General features: G+C 37.3%; 1 protein-coding gene across 4 annotated transcripts in view; it reads right to left on the bottom strand.

Annotated features, from left to right (window-relative positions):
- The window catches only part of senp6a (SUMO specific peptidase 6a), a 38,463-nt gene extending 19,771 nt beyond the window's left edge, over positions 1-18,692 (bottom strand). Inside the window, exons 1-11 of one of the 4 annotated variants that reach the window (XM_056481199.1) lie at positions 18,605-18,692; positions 18,232-18,450; positions 15,228-15,321; positions 12,243-12,306; positions 9,272-9,372; positions 7,519-7,665; positions 6,850-6,911; positions 6,545-6,630; positions 5,074-5,443; positions 4,050-4,291; positions 2,586-2,726 (exon numbers count right to left, since the gene is read on the bottom strand). In XM_056481199.1, the coding sequence (XP_056337174.1) occupies positions 2,586-2,726; positions 4,050-4,291; positions 5,074-5,443; positions 6,545-6,630; positions 6,850-6,911; positions 7,519-7,665; positions 9,272-9,372; positions 12,243-12,306; positions 15,228-15,321; positions 18,232-18,262 (1,338 nt within the window). In that variant the 5' untranslated portion in view covers positions 18,263-18,450; positions 18,605-18,692. Of the gene's footprint in view, positions 1-2,585; positions 2,727-4,049; positions 4,292-5,073; positions 5,444-6,544; positions 6,631-6,849; positions 6,912-7,518; positions 7,666-9,271; positions 9,373-12,242; positions 12,307-15,227; positions 15,322-18,231; positions 18,451-18,536 lie in introns of all 4 variants that reach the window. The other 3 variants (XM_056481201.1, XM_056481200.1, XM_056481202.1) reach the window with 3 other exon arrangements.
- Positions 18,693-20,000: the final 1,308 nt, after the last annotated feature.

Raw genomic sequence — 20,000 nt, 5'->3', positions numbered from 1 at the left:
TCTTCTGCGGAGGCGGAGCTTATCCACCCTATTACATCATAGAGTAGAACATTCCATTTTCTGTTGTTTCAGCAGGCCGACTCCAATATAAGCGGTTTTTAGAGTAACTAGAAAGTTTTGAGCTCTGAGAACTTACAGGATGTTTTTACAGTACTATTATGTGTTCAATATCAAAACATCAAGGTCATTTTGCTTTCTCAATTCATGACCCCTTTAACACTAGAACAACCGAGGCAGATAGTTATCTATCCATCTATCTATCTATATATATATATATATATATTAGGGTTGTCACGATACTGGAATTCGGTACCAATAAATACTGATATTTGAAAAACGGCTATTTCCCGCTAACATTTGAGCGCTGTCGAGCACGTTCTTAAACAGCACTGATTGGCCATTGTGTTCACGTGCTCAACAGAAATGACTGTGATTGGCCGTGAAGGTCATCAGTTCACCATACTCGCCGCTGTTGACTGAGTGTAAACACAGATACAGGGACACTGGAGCGTTTAAAAGCCGTGATTCATCAGCGGATCGCTTATAAGTCAGCTCATAGACAAACTAAAGGATCGACGTGACTTTAAAACGCTCCAGTGTCAGTCGAGAGATAGCATAGAAAGAGGGAATAAGATACATTAGAGAAAGGGGGTTAAAAAAAAGCCCCTCCCGGACTGTTCTTAATGTAGGGCAGTGTGAGACCAGGGGAAAAAGCCCCAGCAACAAGCACAAACACATAGATATAGACGTAACATTGCAACAGTGGAAGGGAACAGCAAATATGGAGATAGTCCGATGTAGGTCCGGCAGCTAAAAAGCGCTGGTCGCAGACCTGCCAACCCACACCGCAGGTGATAAGCATATGAAGGTGTGGTATGCGGATCTGTAGCTGTGTACATGTGTGTGTGTAAGCCTGTGGAGTCTCAGCAGGTGTCCTTGGGACAGGGAGGAGGAATTCAGAGTGTCTCTTTATCTTGTTCTCCGAGGGAAGTTGTTTGTTCTAAGCAATGGCCTTGGTCGAGGCTGTCTGGTAGGAGTCTCAGGGGGAAGTCGAAAGAGAAAAGGACAATATCTGACAATTTCTCAGATATCAAATGTCCATCACTCATCTCTAGGTCTGTCCAAAACCCACTGCAAAGCCACTAGTTTCTCCACAATGTATTCCAATTTGCGATCCAAACCACAATCTTAGTACTAACAGCTCAGCTCAGCCCACCACTGTTTCAATCTAGCTGGCCAGCTTGGGGTTTTGAGCTGCACTGCCTGCTTTTACCAATCGTCGTTACCACAGGGCCCCACCAAAACCCATCAGCAGAATCCCTGTCATCAAGGTTATAAATATCAGAATAAATAAATATCTTCAATATCCTCCAGGGACAGAGTGGTCAGGCACACAACGCGCCACTTCTCCCACCTGTCCATCATGTATCCAGCTGCAAACGCTGATGCAGGACAGTTGGGTTCCCCCAAACCCAGACTTCTATGTAATTGTGTTCAGAGATGAGCTGATCAAATCCATAATTCCTTATTGTTTGAGGAGCAGGGCAAGGAGAGCCTTAGATATTGAAAAATAAGAGACCAGAAGATCCAGTCAGGAGAGATAGGCGAGGAAGAGGTTGAAGATCACCTTCGGCGAAAGCTAAAGTAGAACATGTAGAAATATGTGTGTTTCTGTTGACTAGCAAATTCCTGCTAACAAAAAAAAAACAAACCTTTCTGTTGGCAAAAACATAACTTCAGAAATCTCTCGAAATTCATATTCACTCACATTCAGTGCCGGGAAAAAGCCCCCTGCTTGTGAGAGTGAAAATGAGGCGCGGTCAGTCTAGAAGTCTAACTCTACATTTAAAGACCATTTTGAGTGATGTAAACAACAACAACAACGGTCCTAATCTATTTCCTGTGTTACATTTTTAATTTCCATAGCTTTCACGTTCAATGTCCACATATAGATAACAAGGTTATGACAGCTGTTTTAACGTTAAGATACCATTCAATTTCCTCTTGTTACAGTTACGAAATAGTTTGACAACAATCAGAAAATGTTCATGGGCCAATGACATCGTCACATTGAAATGGTCTATAGGCTGCATTACCAAAAAGATAGTATTTTTAGGGTAATGACTTAATTAAATATGACAACAGACATTCAAGCTTAATTTTAATATCTCAACAGAAGCTTTGAATGTAAATATCAAGACAATATCACGTCTTAAATGAGAATGGTCAGACTGACCACTATGGGAATTCTAGTAGGCAAAGAATTCTGGTAGCTCCAGTGTTAAACGGGACATGTTCTTATGCTGCATCATTGGTCTACTCATTGGTCCTCTCGCAAGCCATACACCATATAATGTAGCTCATAATAATAATAATAACAACAACAACAAAAAGTTTTAATTATTAGCTTAATTAGCTTTAATTATTTCAAAAACAAATTTAAATAATAAATCTGTTTTCTGTATTTTGACCGATGTATCAGCAGCACATTCTGCCTGCACTGCTGGCATATTTCAGATCTTCACAACACACCCCAGTTCCCAGCCCTGCATGTGATACGAATCAGGATTTTTGTATCATCTCACCACTACAGGTTTGGTGACCATCCTGCGCAGTGTGCCGATCCTCACGCTCCTGCACTCCAGAATAATACTGCTCAACTTCTGCTCCTGGTTTATCTTCCTTCTCTTGGAGACAGTTGCATCATCGGACACAAGGTTCCCAAACTACGAGAGAAAAATGCCAACAATAAGAAAAGAAACACACTCCAAATACAATACATTACCAACCAGTGTTAATAAAGATACTTTTTAAAAAGAAAGGATCACACTTTATTTTTAATGTACACTTCATGCCATTAACAAACCATTAAAGGTGCAGTATGCAAGTTTGACACCCAGTGGATGAACTAGGTATTGCTCTCCTGGTTCAAAACACACACAAGCGCAGGTTGCCAGATTCACGACATCAACAAAAGAGAGACTAACTCTTGAGCCTAAAGGCTTATTCAAGGTTGATACAAACCATGTTCTTATTAAAAGCAACATCACGCAACTGAACAAATATTTTACATATTAAAAGGAGGTTTTGTCCTAACCAACACCTGAAATGTATATTTTAGATCATATTTCTCACAGCTGAACAACAGAAAACTGACAATAATCAGCTCAGGTACAGCTCATGTGCTTTATTCAGTGTTCAATGCTAATAATGTGAGTCTGACATGACATTTATTGCCATACTACTGAAAGCAGCAGCAGATAGTTCAGCTCAGATCTGGACAATAAAATAAACCGTCTGAAACTCCAGAACTGAGACTCAGTGCAAACCAACACATATCAGTGATTCAGCATCTACATTTAATCATGTTAAAGAGCTTTAATATGTATTCATTAGATTATAAACCTGACCATTGTGCTGGAGTGCAGTGAGTGCACTATTCTGTGCTTCTGAATGGCTGGATTTACATTTCTGTTGTGCTGCAAACAACCAAATTGCTCACGTAGCGTGTTGTTAGGACACGGTGTTACAATGTAACCTGCTCACCTAATGTCCTGTTTTTGTTTTACGGGGCTGTCTAAAAGTGCGAACGGTTTCACTTCCTCCAGGGAGCTCGCGATCGTTCGTGTGCACGTCTATATTTGAAATAACTTCTTGAGCTTATGATAATATTGTGTGGATGATCATTGAAGTGCTTCTGACATCTGATCTTTTCATTAACCATCAACGTGAGAGTGAAGCGCAAAAAACAAAGGAGAAGCCAAAAGAAACGAAGGAGCGAATGATTCTTTCAGCAACCTAAAACACGAACAAACGGCCATGTTTAACTATTAACATCACCTTATGGACTATTATGAACTGAGAATGAGGGAATTCCTCTCTAACAGAGGTTACATGCGCTGCTGAAGATTTAAGACACAGATGGAAACGCAAGCCTGATAAAAGTGACCCGTACCGACCCATACCGTACTGTACCAGTCAGTGGAAATGGGCCATAAGATCAGTTCACATTAAACTCTGCCGGATTCGTTCACATAAAAAGAGCTCACCGGATCTTTCATGCGATTCCTCCTGGGCAGCAGGTTCCTGTGGTTCGTGTGTGTGAAAAAGTCAGCGCTCGGATCCTCGTGTTCACCTGCTGCTTTCACCACCGCCTCCAACCGTCCATCAGAGGGCGCTGGAGATGAGTGGGCGGAGTCTGCCGGCCGCGGAGACACGCTGTCCAATCGGTTCGCTGTCCCCGTGCTGCTCACGTTATCGCTCTCGTCGTCTTCATCACTCGACAACACAACTGGAATTCAGCAAAACATCATCATCATCAACCGCACACATCAAGATTACTGCTGTTGCCATGACAATTCCAGAAGATTCCGGTTATACATAAATGATGTATACTACTATTCTACTGATGAACAACTGAAGGCATGCGCTGGGAAAATCAAGCATTTCTCTCTCTTTTTAGTCTAAATATTTCAAATATGTGGCTAAGATATAGCTATTAACTTTTTTTTTGGCGGGGCCATTGAAAATTTTGGCAGGACTGGCGCAATCGGGATAGTAGAAAAAATCCTTAACGTTGAACTCTAAATATTAATCAGTAGTTAAATGAATAGTAACATTAACTTAATAGCAGATTGCTAATTTCAGTACTGATTGGTACCGAAAACAATACTTTTGACAACCCTAATAGCTTATAAATGGGTCAAAGACAAGACATTTCTGAGATGATCATTTGCAGAATAACGTGCGACCCTGGACCACAAAATCAAAAGTCTGAGGGGCCATTGATTTTTTTAAATTGAGGTGTACACCATACCCATTAACCCACCCACGTTTCTCATTTTCAAATATATATATATATATACACACACATATACACAAATAAACTGCTTTTATTCTAGCTGAAATAAATCAAATAAGACTTTCTCCAGAAGAAACAATATTAGAGGAAATACTGTGAGAAATTCCTTGAGGAAATAGTTGAAAAATAAAAAAATAACTAAAATTCACCAGTGGGCGGATGATTGTGACTTTCACTGTATGTGATGTGCGAGTATAGACACGTGTACTCACTGGGGTCATTTAATTCACACGGTTTGCTGAGCTGCTGCTTCGCTCCTCCGGCCGCCTTGTGTCCATTACAGGCCAGGCTTCCCGAAGGTCTGCCGTTGTGCGGGAAGAGCAGATTCCCAGGGGTGATCCGCACAGAGGGGTTGACGATCACATCCAGCTGCTGAGAGCACTCATAAAAGCCTTTGCTCATCTGGAGGCTGGCAGGCTGCGGGCGAATAGAGGGCCGAGGGGGCAGCACTGACGCTATGGCAGGACGAGGCTTAGTCTCATCGGGGAGGATAAACCCGCAGTGGTCACATTTCACATGGTCCTCGCTCGGCTGGCCACATTCACCACACACTGTCAGGTAATCGTCAGGCTGAAGAGGCTGCTGGGATGGAACAAATAGTAATGAGATATTTATGAAAGGACAAGTTTTTATTCGACATATTGAAATATTTAACTCCCCTTAGAGTTAAGCTATTCACGCGTAGGATCACACTGGTGTGATTATAACGCACGTCATCTGACGGCTCGCACTGAGGGGCAGAAAGAGGAGCGCGCTGCTTGTCATAAATGACTATCACACAGTGTTTTAACACAAATAAAGTTTATTTTCGGTTTCAGACAGTCAAACACACATGACTACTAGCAAAACATATTGAACGTTTGTAAAATACAGGCCAATGTCTATATGGCAATAATAATTATTTTTAAATAGAACTCGATTTTTTCAAGTAAGATACACTGTTTATTTTACTATAACGTTTACTAGGGATGCTTCGATCGATCTGCTGAAGATCGGTATGAGCCGATAATCCCATTTAATCACTTGATTGGTATTCACCCATCTGGCCGATCTCATGAACCAATTGCAAATGTTTGATGCTTGTCAATTATAACGGCAAATCAATGCCAAAAATAATCAAGTGCAGTAGTTATGTTTACACTCAACAAGAGAAGTGAACCGATGACATTATAAGATGTATATCCTATATATTTTTATTCAATGGGGAAACTAGCTTTCCATGCAGCTTAAATGTGGATCATCATAACCTGCGTCCAATCCCGGATAACTTCCGAAAGGGAGGGTAACCAATAGTGTTAGAGATAACAAGTAGAACAACGCCAGAATGAGAGTTTAGTTCCTATAACCATATTAGCCTAGACAATAGCAACTACCATTTTAGGTTGGTCTTAGCACACAATGTAACTACAGAAGAGTCAAACTTTAAGTAGGAGAATTATCAAAACTCTTTGGTCATTTTATTAAGCAAGATGCTAATGGTCTAATCTGACTCAATGATTTATGCTAAGCTAAGCTAAAAGTGCTCCTGCCAGACCCGGAGATCGGCTGAATGGATTCAGAAATGGTAAAACTGAACAGTTTAACTCTAGGGGAGCTGTAAATTAGCCAATGTCCAAGAAATTGCTCCTTTAAACATGAAACAGCTACACAAATGTCACTTTTAAATGCTTTTAAGTGTCTTACCTCAACCGCTTGGCTCACAGGCACAGGACTCTCACCGATCCGCCGCTTCTGGTGAACACGTCTCTTAATACTGAGGTCTCCTGGATCTGAGGAGGTACAGCAGAACAGCAGCCATGCTTGCTAAATCATGTTCACTTTATCAGATGGTGAGCAAATGATGACAGAAGTGAACTGTCCCTTTAATAGCTCATGAAGTAACTCTCTAAAAAATAAATAAATGTTGATTTTCTCTTTTCTTCAGCAGCATCAGAACACTTTTCTTGTGAATTATTAAGCAAACCCACTGGTTCAGGTCATTGGCTTACCTGAAATCTCAGGACAGGTGAGAACAATGCTGTCCATCTGGCCTCTCTGGATCAAATCTGATCTGAAGGATGGATACAGAAAGCATAAGAACTCAAATACATGAAATTCACTACATTTAAAGCAAACAAACAAACAATTACATCTTTATTTTGGTCACTTTACAAAAGGGTTTCATTAGTTTACTTACATGAACTAATAATGAACAATAATTGTACAGTTTTAATCAAAGTTCAACATTTACTAATGTATTATTAACATCCAATTCATGCTTATTAACATTGCGATAACAGAAACTAAAAAAGAATGACTTATTTTTTTTATTAACTAACGTTACTGAAGATGAATACTATTAATACATGCATCATTCAGTGTGTGTTTATGTCAGTAAATACATTAACCCTAGAGCGAAATCTGAAGTGCACAATCTAACTGCTAACATTTGCTCACAATATTAGCGGTTAGCTTGCACACTTCAAACTCCTACCAGAAATAGTAGACCATCTGAGTAACTCATTTCAACATATTTTGATTTTGGAGATACCAATTCTGTTGTCATATATGATTGATGATGGACATTGGGATGTAGCATATGTTTATCATGCATTGCATTTCAAATAAGATGCAGGAACAGCACACAATCAAACATCTTCCCCTCAGTGATGTCATACCTGTGCTCCAGCTTTCTTATTGGAGTAGAGAGCTGTGCATGCTGGAAGACCCGCCCCTGAACCACCACAGCTTGAGGCGCAGGACTCATGATCAGAAAGCTGGTTCGATTGGGGAGCGGAGACATGCTGACCGAATGAGCCGCGTCACTGCGAGAGGATGGAAACACAGCAGAAAGCATTATGATAAAACTCCAATGTTAATTTGAAAATACAAATGAATAACCCAGAAAAAGTATCTTTTACCATGTGTTATGACACATCTTTTTTTAAAGGTGCAGTGTGCAAGTTTGACCCCCAGTGGTTGAGCTAGGTATTGCACTCCTGGTTCAAAACAAACGCAAGCGCAGGTTGCCAGATTGACGACACCAACATGAGTGTGCCTGACTATCAAGCTTAAAAGGCTGATTTAAGTCATATTCTAATTAAAAGCAACGCTATGCGATAAAGGGAATATTTCCCTTATTAAAAGGATTTGTCCTAACCAACACCTAAAATGTATATTTTAGATCAGATTTCTCACAGCTGAACAACAGAAACTGATAATGATCAGCTCAGGTACAGCTCATGTGCTTTATTCAGTGTTCAATGCTAATAATGTGAGTTTCACATGACATTTATTGCCATACTACAGAAAGCAGCAGCAGATAGTTCAGCTCAGATCTGGACTATAAAATAAACCGTCTGAAACTTCAGAACTGAGACTCAGTGCAAACCAACACATATCAGTGATTCAGCATCTACATTTAATCATGTTAAAGAGATTTAATATGTATTCATTAGATTATAAACCTGACCATTGTGCTGGAGTGCAGTGAGTGCACTATTCTGTGCTTCTGAATGGCTGGATTTACATTTCTGTTGTGTTTCGTCTGGTGCAAACAGCCAAATTGCTTATAACTGTGTATCTTGTCATGTAGTGTGTTGTTAGGACATGGGGTTACAATGTAACCTGGACACCTAATGTTTACACTCGTAATATTTATATTGTTTGCTAATTAATAACCTCATGTGGAACTCTGAGTCTGCGTCTCATTTCAGAGTCTGCTACTGTGCATCGGAAGTCGCATTTTGGTCAAGGACGAATGCTTTGAGAGCCTTCCTGACTGAATGAATGAATGAAATACGCGGTTTTCCACCAAGGCAACCCGGAGTGCTGAAATATAATTGGATAAACTGTAATTGGCCAGGTTAAAGACAGCCATTCCGGCACTTAACGCATATCTGACTTCAACATTGTGTTTCAGATAAACAAGAATGTTCACTGAGCATGTTTCTGAAATATCTGCACACATATGATGGGGTTTTTATGATGCAGAAGAGTCAAACACTTACAGACAGCACCTTTAAGAAAAAGTGCTAAAGTCTGAAAAAAGCTGGACTGAAACATCATCATTATTATTTTTTGGAAGCACTTTACAATACGGTAGTATTAGTTAATGTACTCACTGACATAAACAATGAACAATACATTTATTACAGTATTTATTCATCTTAATGTTAATGGAAATAGTCATTTAAGAAACACGAGCTAAATATTCTGCCAACGAGAGTGAAATAATCTTGTTTTCATTTATTTGAATTAGTCCTAGTCACAATCTAAAACAATTGCGAAAACAAGTGCAGAATAGGGTCAATAATTCACATAATAATAAAACATTTTTAATAAGCACATAATTAAATTGCATCAATAAGCCACTATTTTTTTACAGTTACTTAGGAACTAAATAATAAAATAGTGATTTTAATGCATCACCTAATCTTGCCGGTTCTGTTGAGGGGTTTTAACTGATACGGACGTCGATCATGAGTCTCCACAGACCCATTAGCACTGAAGCGCTTCGTGGATGAAGGAGTCTGCAAAAAAACACATATAGATTAGATATCATTTCACATTCTGGAACACAACTGGTAAACCATGCGTGGGTAAAATATGACTGGAATATTGACTTTTTGATGGGATTTTGCTCAAAATGCGCATTGTTTCACCCATTGACACTTCAGTGGGTAAATCATGGTAAAATGTATGGTGTAATCAAAAACAGTGAAATCAGACCGATTCTAATGCAGAAAAAATATATTAAGAAGTGCTAGTTTGTCCAAAAATAAAAATTCTATAATTAATTACTCGCGCCCATGTCAAAGCACTGAGACTTTCGGTTGTCTTCAGAACACAAATTAAGATACTTTAGATGAAATTGGAGAGCTCCCTCATCCTCCATAGACAGTGATGCCTCATTTACACTAAATGCTACTGTTCAGTTCGGTATGGTATGGTCACCTTTATCAGACTTGTGTCTCCACTGCCAAATGGTACCAATGGTACCCTTTTAGTGGGCGTGGTGTACGACAGAGTTGCAGTTGACATCATTCTCTCTCGAGGAAATGTCAAAGTAAAGCTGTACGGATCACATTTACTCCATGGTCTGTTGAAATTCTCAATTCTGATTGGCTGAATGGTGTGCATTAGTTTAGTTAAAACGCATAGATATATATAAACACACAAATATCATAAACAAAACAGTTGCTTCATACACATAAATAGGCCTAAATTTGAATTACTAACATTTCTATGAACATGATTTGATTATAACTGCAGATTAATGATAGTAGTTCGAAATAGCCTACTGTAGCGTCTGCGATTATATAAAATAAATAAATAAATAAATGGTACCACTTTATATTAAGTGTCCTTAACTACTATGTACTTCCATCAAAAAATAAACACAATGTACTTACTGTGTTCATAATGTATTTGAGAACACTTGTGGTGCTCTTGAGTTGGGATAGAGGTAGGGTTATGGACAGGTTTGGTGGTATGGGTAGGTTTAGGGGGGGGGGGTTAGGGTGTAAGGGATGGTCAACAGTGTATTTACAAATGTAGTTACAGAAGTTAATTACAGATGTAATTACATACAGGTATTTAATCAAGCATAAGTACACAGTAAATGCATGTATTTACACAATAAGTACATCGTAACAAATTCTTAATTTCGGTGTAAGTACATATTAGTTAAGGACACTTAATTTAAAGTGGAACCAAATAAACGAACACATACAGACTCTTACATTCTCCGATAGGTTAGCACTTACAGATAAACTACACAGCAGACATTTAGTCCTTATTTGGGTTCAAAAACAACACAAATTATAGCCCACAGTCAGTGTTAACCTCTCATCGGTGTCTGTAATCTTCACCAGCACATGTAGCCTCTGTTAGAGAGTAATTCCCTCATTCCCAGTTCATAATAGTATAAAGGGTGATGGTAATAGTAATGTAATGTATTTTTATTTAATGCCATGTCAGCAACCTATTTTCATGGCAGGAACCTTTCAAGAATATACAATTAAAAATCAAAAAACAAATGAATATACACATTAAATAAGACTTTAAGTGTAAATACATGATAATTCTAAAATCTTTTCTGGTGCCACTTTGCTAAAGATGTTCATTTTATAAAAAATTAATTAAAGCAGGACAGTCCAGTAAAATGTGTTTTATAGTAAGGGGGATTGTGTGATGATAATAGTTCAACATGGCAGTTTGTTCGTGTTTTGGGTTGCTGAAAGAATCATTTGCTGCTGTTTTTTTTCGGCTTCTCCTTTGTTTTTTCACACGTCACTCTCGCATTTGTCTGTTCATGAAAGGATGGGATGTCAGAAGCACTTCAATAATCTCATGCATGTTATTATCATCAGCTCAAGAAGTTCATCATTTCAAATATAGCTGTGCACGCAAGCTCTCTGAAGAAAGGGAAAGCGCTCGCGCTTTAGACGGCGTTGTAAACAACAACAGTGCACAGGGTAGATTCTGCTCTTCTTGTTTGCTTTGTGGGTGTACATCAAGAAGATGACAAGGTTTGTTTGAGCTCGAGTTAACCATAGCTTGTTATTATATGTATATATTATTACGATGCAATATCTCTGTGTATTTAAAAATGGTGGTTCCTTTGTTTTTTATTCTCCTGGCTTGTGCACGAGCTAGTGACATATCTCTGTAAACCAATAGCGTTTAGCTGTGCGTCTGTACGGATGGACGGATTTCAGGGGGATCTTAGGGAAATTATACAGACCCTGGAACAGTAAACCTGTATAGGTTTATAGGAAGATGTTTGTTTGTTGCCACATCAGCAACCTATAGCTATTTCACAGCAAGATCAATAAAGATAAGATATTAGACAATGTTTACAACAAATTCATAAATCAACAACAGAGGATAACAAACCCTTCAAGACTTGTAATGTAATGTGTGTTTATATAGTGCATTAATCATGTATGGCCGTACACCCAAAGCGCTTCACAATCATGAGGGGGGTCTTTCCACACCACCACCAGTGTGCAGCTCCACTTGGATGATGCTCCGGCAGCCACAGGACAACAGCGCCAGTGCTTCACCACACACCAGCTATAGGGGGAGTGGAGAGACAGTGATGGAGCCAATTCGGTGGATGGGGATGATTGGGAGGCCATGATGGGTAAGGGCTGATGGAGGGAATTTGACCAGGACTATACTGGGGCATTAGGACTCAAACAAACCGCAGATTGAGCGCCCCCTGTTGGCCTCACTAACACCACTTCCAACAGCAACCTAGATTCCCCATGTGGTCCCCCATCCAGGTACTGACCAGTCTTGGGCTGCAGGCTGATATGGTACTAGTACTAATTTACAGGTATGAAGTAAGAAAACAGAATGGAGGACAAAATAAAGATAATAAGAGAGAGTAAACCTTTATTCCCTCAGATGAAAGCTCCTGCTGGCCACTCACTCGCTCCATGGTCACAAGGGCGGCACTAGGAACACAGAGAGAGAGAGAGAGAGAGAGAGAGAGATGTTTTCACACTAGATTTGATCACTCGCAGGCTGTAGGCCACGACAAAAATCTCATATCATGACAGAAGTGATTTCATACCCTGATTACAATATATATCACTATATATAATAATATTAATTATATATTATTAAATAATAACAATAATAATAATAATAACAATAATATATACATATGTATATGTATGTTGACCACATGTACAGTTGAAGTCAGAATGATTCGTCCTCCTGTGGATTTCCCATTCAAATATTTCCCAAATGATGTTGAACAGATTCAGGAAATTTTCACAGTATTTCCTATAATATTTATTTCTTCTTTCTTTCTTTGTTTTTGTTTTGGCTAGAATAAAAGCAGATTTTAATTGTTTTAAAGCCATTTTAAGGTCAATATTATATTATATATATATATATATATATATATATATATATTTTTTTTTTTTTTTTTTTTTTTTTTATGTTAATGTATAAACATGTAAAATGTATAATGAACAAAATTCAAAGTGTTATGCAAATAAAAATAGTACTTTGGAAATGTGCAGGTATTTTATTTCAGTTCTAAATTATTTAACAAAAGGTAGCTCACTTAGCTGATTATTCATGTGTAAGTATTGGTAATTTTTTTAAATGTCAAACTAAACTTGCCGCTGGTTGGACGTTAGGTGGTGCTATGGGCTATTTTTTTCAATAATTAAAAAAAAATGATGGAACGATTTTAATTTCAAACTTTGAATTTAACTTAATTTTTTAAAGGACTACACATTATGTACGGCTAGTGTTGCATTGTTTCTTATATTGTGGCAAGACTGTATGTAAATGGTCAAGGCTCTGTATTACATTTAAACAGCTGACAATGTTGACATAAATCGTATAAAAACGAATGAATCCGTTTTGTTGACACTGACACTGTTCGAATGACAGGAGGGGCTGTTCATTCTTAATGATGTGATATGCTGTGTTGAGTTTGTCGATATGCTCTTAATTCTCTTCATTCATACTTCAGTCAAGTTTAATGGAGCAGATGAAGGGTTCTCGTAAACCCTTTTAGTCACCATGCGCGATATGTGCTGTCGGCTTTTATCATGAGCTTCCAGGTTTTGCATTTGGTTATAGGCTAACATAACATAGTTGTTAGAAGGTTACAAATAAACAGCATACTGACAATTTCTAATCACATAAGAGGAACTGAAAAGCAATATGGTGTTTTGTCCTTCATCACCGCTAAAATACCCAGATTTTCAGCAAACCAGATATTTCTCAGGCAGTTTGACGTTAATGACGAAAATAAACTGCGGCTAGTTTTACATATGAAAACACTCCCTCACATGAACTCGCCGCGAGTGAGATGGAGAAAATGAAAGCACCCCAAAATAAGGAAAAAATCACATGCTCAAGCATAATCTCTGAAATAATGACTATTATTATTATTAATTATTATTAATAACTTAACAAATATATGACAGAGGATTGTGATACAACAATAACAGTGGAGCATTAATTAAATCCTTATTTTCCATGGAGCTAAAAAAAACCCGCATTACTGTGTATAGCAGATCGGCATGAACAAAAATATATAGCTAGGCTACACTTCATATAGCCGATTTACTTTGAAATTTTTTTGGAGCAGATTTTGTTTGGTATAATCTGTATCCTAATTTTAATGTATTTTTTGTTGGTCAGTTATCTACAAATATAAACAAGAAGAATGGATAACATTTAAGGTGAAGCAAGTGTGCTAAGACAAGACAACTAATACACTTCCACAGGTTTATTAAATAAAATGATAATATAGAAATGATTATAATATATAAATAAAAGGGAAATATTCACAGTGAATAATTATGATAAAAATAAATCAAAGAGTGGCCTATAATGCACTGTTTTCACCGTTAAGTGTAAAAGCATCAGTCAGTTTCACTTTAAAATCATATGAAAATATATATTCCCAAATATTAATATAAGCTTTAGAGAATTGTACGCAACACACATGCATTAAAAAAAAAAAAAAAATGACCCGCCCTACAAATAAAGTGTGTAATTTCTTTACCCGCTCCAACCCAGGGTCCGCGGGTTGTGAGATAACCTGCGCATTACAAACACAGACCGGACACGCACATTCACATGTTATTTAAAATAAAACTATTCAGATGACGCTTTGTAGTCCGCCAGAAATATGAACAGTGTCCTGAGCCATAGCTGGACGCCGCTAACAGCTTCCGACTTGCAGCGCAAGTGTGTGTACCCTGATAGAAATGTGTGTTTACAAAGTCTGAAATGCATGGCACTGTTCATATTTCTTACGCACCACAGAGCGCCATCTGATATGCGGTGTGCGACCCCCTTTAATAAGTTTTTGCATGCGATTGACAAACAGTCATGGCCAAATTAAACTTTAGTGACAAGGCAGCACTGGCCCGATTATCTAGCACAAAGATTCTGTCCACTGTCCCGAGCATCTTGCATGCTGGCCCCAGGCCATCAGGCAGTCCTGTATATTTCTATGCATTTATTTATGTATTACTGCTTATGCGTGTGTGTGTAATGAGTGTATGAATGCGGGACAGTAAATTTGACGTTGTTTTCTATTCTGGCTGTCGTTATCAGTCTGTTTTTTTTTTGTTTTTTTGAAGAAGACCCTGAAAAGGGTTCATTTACAGGAAAAAAACAACAACATTTTGCTTTTATGGCACCGAATTTGACCAAAATATTCATGATTGTGATTCCTCTCTAAATCAAGCAGCTCTATATCTTTAAAACACATATGCAGATCTTTCTCTCTCTCTCTAGCCTTGATGTTTCTCTGTGTACCGCTGTAATATCGCTTGCATGCAGAAATGCTTGACTGCTTGTGTCCTATAAGCTGCTCTGTGCTGCTGAATGGCCTTACTCATGTCTGCTGTCGTCTTCACTATCATCTGAGAGAGAACACCTCCATGTCTGCTTAAAGCCTCCATCTCTCCTGTCCTCACATTTATCCAGAGCTATTAAACACATGAGAACAGCGCATCAGTGAAGTCCCCAGGAGAAATGCTTCAGAAGAAATAAAGGTAACACTTCATTTAAAAGGGTCAGTTCACGCAAAAATCACAATTGTGTCATCATTCGCTCACCCTTCAAAACGGAGTTTTTTTATTCTGTTGAACTCAAAAGAAGATATTTTGAAAAATGCTGAAACCACTGACCTCTATCGTATTTGCTTTCCCTAATATGGAGGTCAAGAGTTGCAGCAAAAATCCCTTTTTGTGTTCACCTGAAGAAACTCAAACCATTTTGGATCCACTTTGGAAGGGAGGAGTACATATTCATTTTTGGGTGAACTATCCCTTTAAGAAACAAATCCCACCATTAACTAATACCTGCCTATTATTATGATCAGGGCTTGACATTGACTTTATTGATCACCAGCCACTGTGGCTAGTAGATATTCATCATAACTAGCCACTCGCCATTTTCACTAGCCACAATTTTGTTGTTGTGAAAATCTATTTTATATGCATATATTTGACTTAAGACTCCCCAGAAAAACATCAGAGCTATTCAAACCACAGACAAATAAAATATAGCAACTTTTCCAGTATCGTTCAGCCCTAGTGTGTGTGTGTGTGCACGTATGAAGAATTCAGATGCAAAAAAACCTCTAAGTGAGTGCCATCTAGGCATGGGCTGGTATATGATACTGGCGGTATGATAACCTTGGATTAAAAACATCACAGTTTCACTGTATTGTGCTCATTGTGCTCACAAAAAAACAACATTGTTCCCCTTTAAACACAATAGATGTTAATTTGGGCAACATTTAAAGTGAACTCAAATGAATCATTGACTTCTGCTGTCTTCATTTGTTTCAAAAACACTGATTTCTACAACTTAAAATGGCATCTTCGCATATCTTTTCTGCTGGAGATACTGTTGTCCAGAAAAAATACATAAAGCGTACACATACCTTAGGAAAGGTATTGCAGAAAATTTTGGCGGGTTTAAAACACGACTTTTCCAAACCACGATATACCCTGAAAACAGTTATCATCCCATGCCTAGTGCCACCATGAAGTTTCCTCTAAATGAGCATTTTTATCTTCCTCGTTTGTTTATGTTCAGTTATTTCAGTTTAATGACAAAAAAATAACCTATATGTTGCCATAAAAGTGAAATGACTGAACCTACATGCACAAATCTGAGGAAAACACTAACAGAAAAGAGGCTTTTGCATCTGAATTCTCTGAATATATGTAAAACTCTCTGAATATATATATATATATATATATATATATATATATATATATATATATATATATATATATATATATATATATATATATATATATATTTATATATTAATAAATTAATAAATCAAATGAATCAAGTTATATTGACTTTCGTCATTTCTTTGCCTACTTTTAAAATTTGGATTGGGTGGGTAATAGTCCACCACCTTTTTTTTTTAGGACTACACCACTAATATTCAGCTGATTTGTTGTGATCTTTGTAAAACTCAAATACTCAATACACAAAAATTAGGGAAGTCTAATCACCAAAACAAGTGAGTATAGCGAGAGTATGATCCTCAGAAGTCGTAATCCCCAAACAGCTTGTGGAAAAAAAGTATACGTGCGCATAGCAAGGACTACACCACTGATATACATACATATACATATCTATATATATATATACATATACATATACATATATATATATATATATATATATATATATATATATATATATATAGCTTCAGCATCGATATTGTAATGTGCACATCCGCAATAGTCACATCGCAAAGATATGCAATGTCCAATCTGAATTAAAGTTAACCAGGAGCTGCAGAGTGGTATATCATCGCAGTATTTCATATGGACTTTATGATTTATGCAAAAGAACATTTCTTACTAATTTTTGTCTTGTTCCTCGTCAAATATCTACCTTTCAAAGCGAAAAAAAAAAGATTATTTCAACTACCCCACTGGCAGGTAATTTCCTTAAAACAAGCAAAATCTCTTAATTTTATACTATATTTTTACTTGGTCTAAGAATGTGATATTTCGACAACAGCATTTTTTTTGCATTGTGATTATTTAATTTCTGTACGCGAATACTGTTAGACTCCCCAGAAAAACATCAAATAGAGCTATGCAAAATCTTTTTAAACAGTATTCATCGCAATAATTATCACAGAAAAAATAATCACAATATCAGATTTTCCAATATAGTGCTGCTCTATGACAATAAACCTTTACATTGACTGCCATAAAAGTGAAATGACTGAACCAACACACACAAATCTGGGAAAAACACTAATAGAAAAGAGGCTTTTGCATCTGAACTCTCTCACATATAGAGTTATTCAAACAGGAGAAGAACACATATTACTGTGCAAGTTAATGATATTTCTATACGAGGCTGAAGGGCCCCAAATCTATAAGAAACGTGGTTTAAAAACCTACAGACAGCATAATGAAAATAAATAAAGTTTGTTTGGTTTTGGTGCAGAACTGGACCAGTCCATTAATGGAGCTTTAATATAAGGCTTTAAGATAACGTTAACGTTTTCAGAAGTTTGTTTATATCGTCGCATAGCATCAGGCCTCAGTGTGTTTTAGCATCGATTTATAGGAATACACACGCTCAAACACGAGGACAGACCTTTAAACTACACACATGTGAAACGATGAGCTTCAACTTAAGAGTATTTATCGTTTAATAAGCTCACGTGTTTATATTTTTCTCTGTGAATGGAGCTACTCGGTTAGCATTCGAGCTAACGCGAGCACACGGTGAAAACTGACGGATTATACATAGAAATAAGGGCACATTTACACTTGCAACGGACGAGCTGCACATTACATTCTATTATAGCACAATATTAACACACAGACGTGAAACTAGCGTCTTACCTTCAATAAATGGACTCTTTTTATTATTCATATTGATCCATTCCTTCGGACGACTTTAAGCTCGGTGGTTCCGTCAGCCCAACAATCTAAACACTTCAACATTTCAAGTTTGATCCCATTTCTGTTTTACACTTCAGTCATACTCGGCTTTAATCTGTGTCAAATGATGTCGCTTTGCGCTTTTCTGCCCACCTTCAGCTCAGATGAGCAGACAACCGGCTGAAAACAGGAGCAAAATAAGTGAAGAAGAAATATTCGTAAGACTACAGAGACAGAGGCTTATTAAACTCACACAGAGAACTCACCCAGCACTGTGTGGAAATAATGTGCATTTACTTATTAATTATATTTGCAGATATCTTAAGAAACTTACATTTTTAAGCAGTTAAATGTGCATTATTCTGCTGCATGCAGCGCTATTAAGTCACTTCCGCCGAGACTTTTGTGCAATGTTATTAAACCTATGTACAGATGAAGATAGCTTTCTGACTGCAATATTCTGTATATAAAGAGTTTAGAAGCAAAAACCTCTAAATGCCGTCTGAAAATTTCCTCTAAAGTAACATTTTTATCAGGCTCGTTGCATAATATCACTTTTATGGTAAAAAATAAGTCCTTCTCCTGTTCTTTAAAGTGAAATATCTCAACATAATCAAAGGAGGTTGAGAAAAATGTTCACTTTCTATGCAAATTTCAGATGGCACTTAGAGGATTTTGCTTCTGAACTCTTCATATTATATATTAGATTAGATATATATTAGATATACACTCACGATTTATGAATGGTTATACAATTTTTAGTAAATAACAAAAAAAATTGTGAAAAAAAGTAAATATTATATTCAATATATAGTATTATATACACTCACGTCAAGATATTGACCAGATATTTTTGGTAAATAGCATAAAAAATATAGTTAAAAAGGTAAATATTAGATATAATATATAGTATTAGATATACACTCACTCGGTTAGGACATTGTTGGTAAATAACGTAAAATATCATTTAAAAATAATGTGTAGTAAATATTAATGTGGTAAATATCAAATAAAATTAAAATACAAATAGAAACTGAAATGATAATAGTAATAACAGCAATGATAATGCTAGTAAAATATTATTTAACTATGTGAAGATGTATGAATATTATAATAAAAATGAAATGCTTTGAAATGTTTGAAGCGAATGAAGATCTACATGTAGATTTATATACAATATTAGCATTAGGCTATGTGAAATAAAAAATATATATATATTTTTACAGCTTGATAATCAATGCAACAAACATGCATTCTTTTGAGATGTGGTAAAAGTCTCCTGAATTTTGTCTTAAATAATAGAGACATACCAGTAAACATAGTAAACAACCTGCTATTCATTCATTCATTTTCCTTCGGCTTAGTCTCTATTTCAGGGGTCGCCACAGCAAAATGAACCACCAACTATTCCAGCATTCACACACACACTCATGCACTACGGTCAATTTAGTTCTTCAGTTCCCCTATAGCGCGTGTGTTTGGACTGTGGGGGAAACCGGAGCACCCGGAGGAAACCCACATCAACATTGGGAGAACATGCACACTCCAGAAACGCCAACTGACCCAGCCGGGACTCAAACCAGCGACCTTCTTGCTGTGAGGCCACAGTGCTAACCACTGAGCCCCCGTGCTGCCCGCTTTCAAAATCAATCAATTGAAGAATAAAAATCAATCGATATTGTGAAAAATGCCACATTTCCCTCCTGAAAATCCAGCTTAAACCAGTCTAA

This window comes from Danio aesculapii, chromosome 20 (genome assembly GCF_903798145.1).
Source record: "Danio aesculapii chromosome 20, fDanAes4.1, whole genome shotgun sequence".
Classification (NCBI taxonomy): Eukaryota; Metazoa; Chordata; class Actinopteri; order Cypriniformes; family Danionidae; genus Danio; species Danio aesculapii.
The sequence above is the reverse complement of the archived record's forward strand: the minus strand, read 5'-3'. Positions and strand labels throughout refer to the sequence as shown.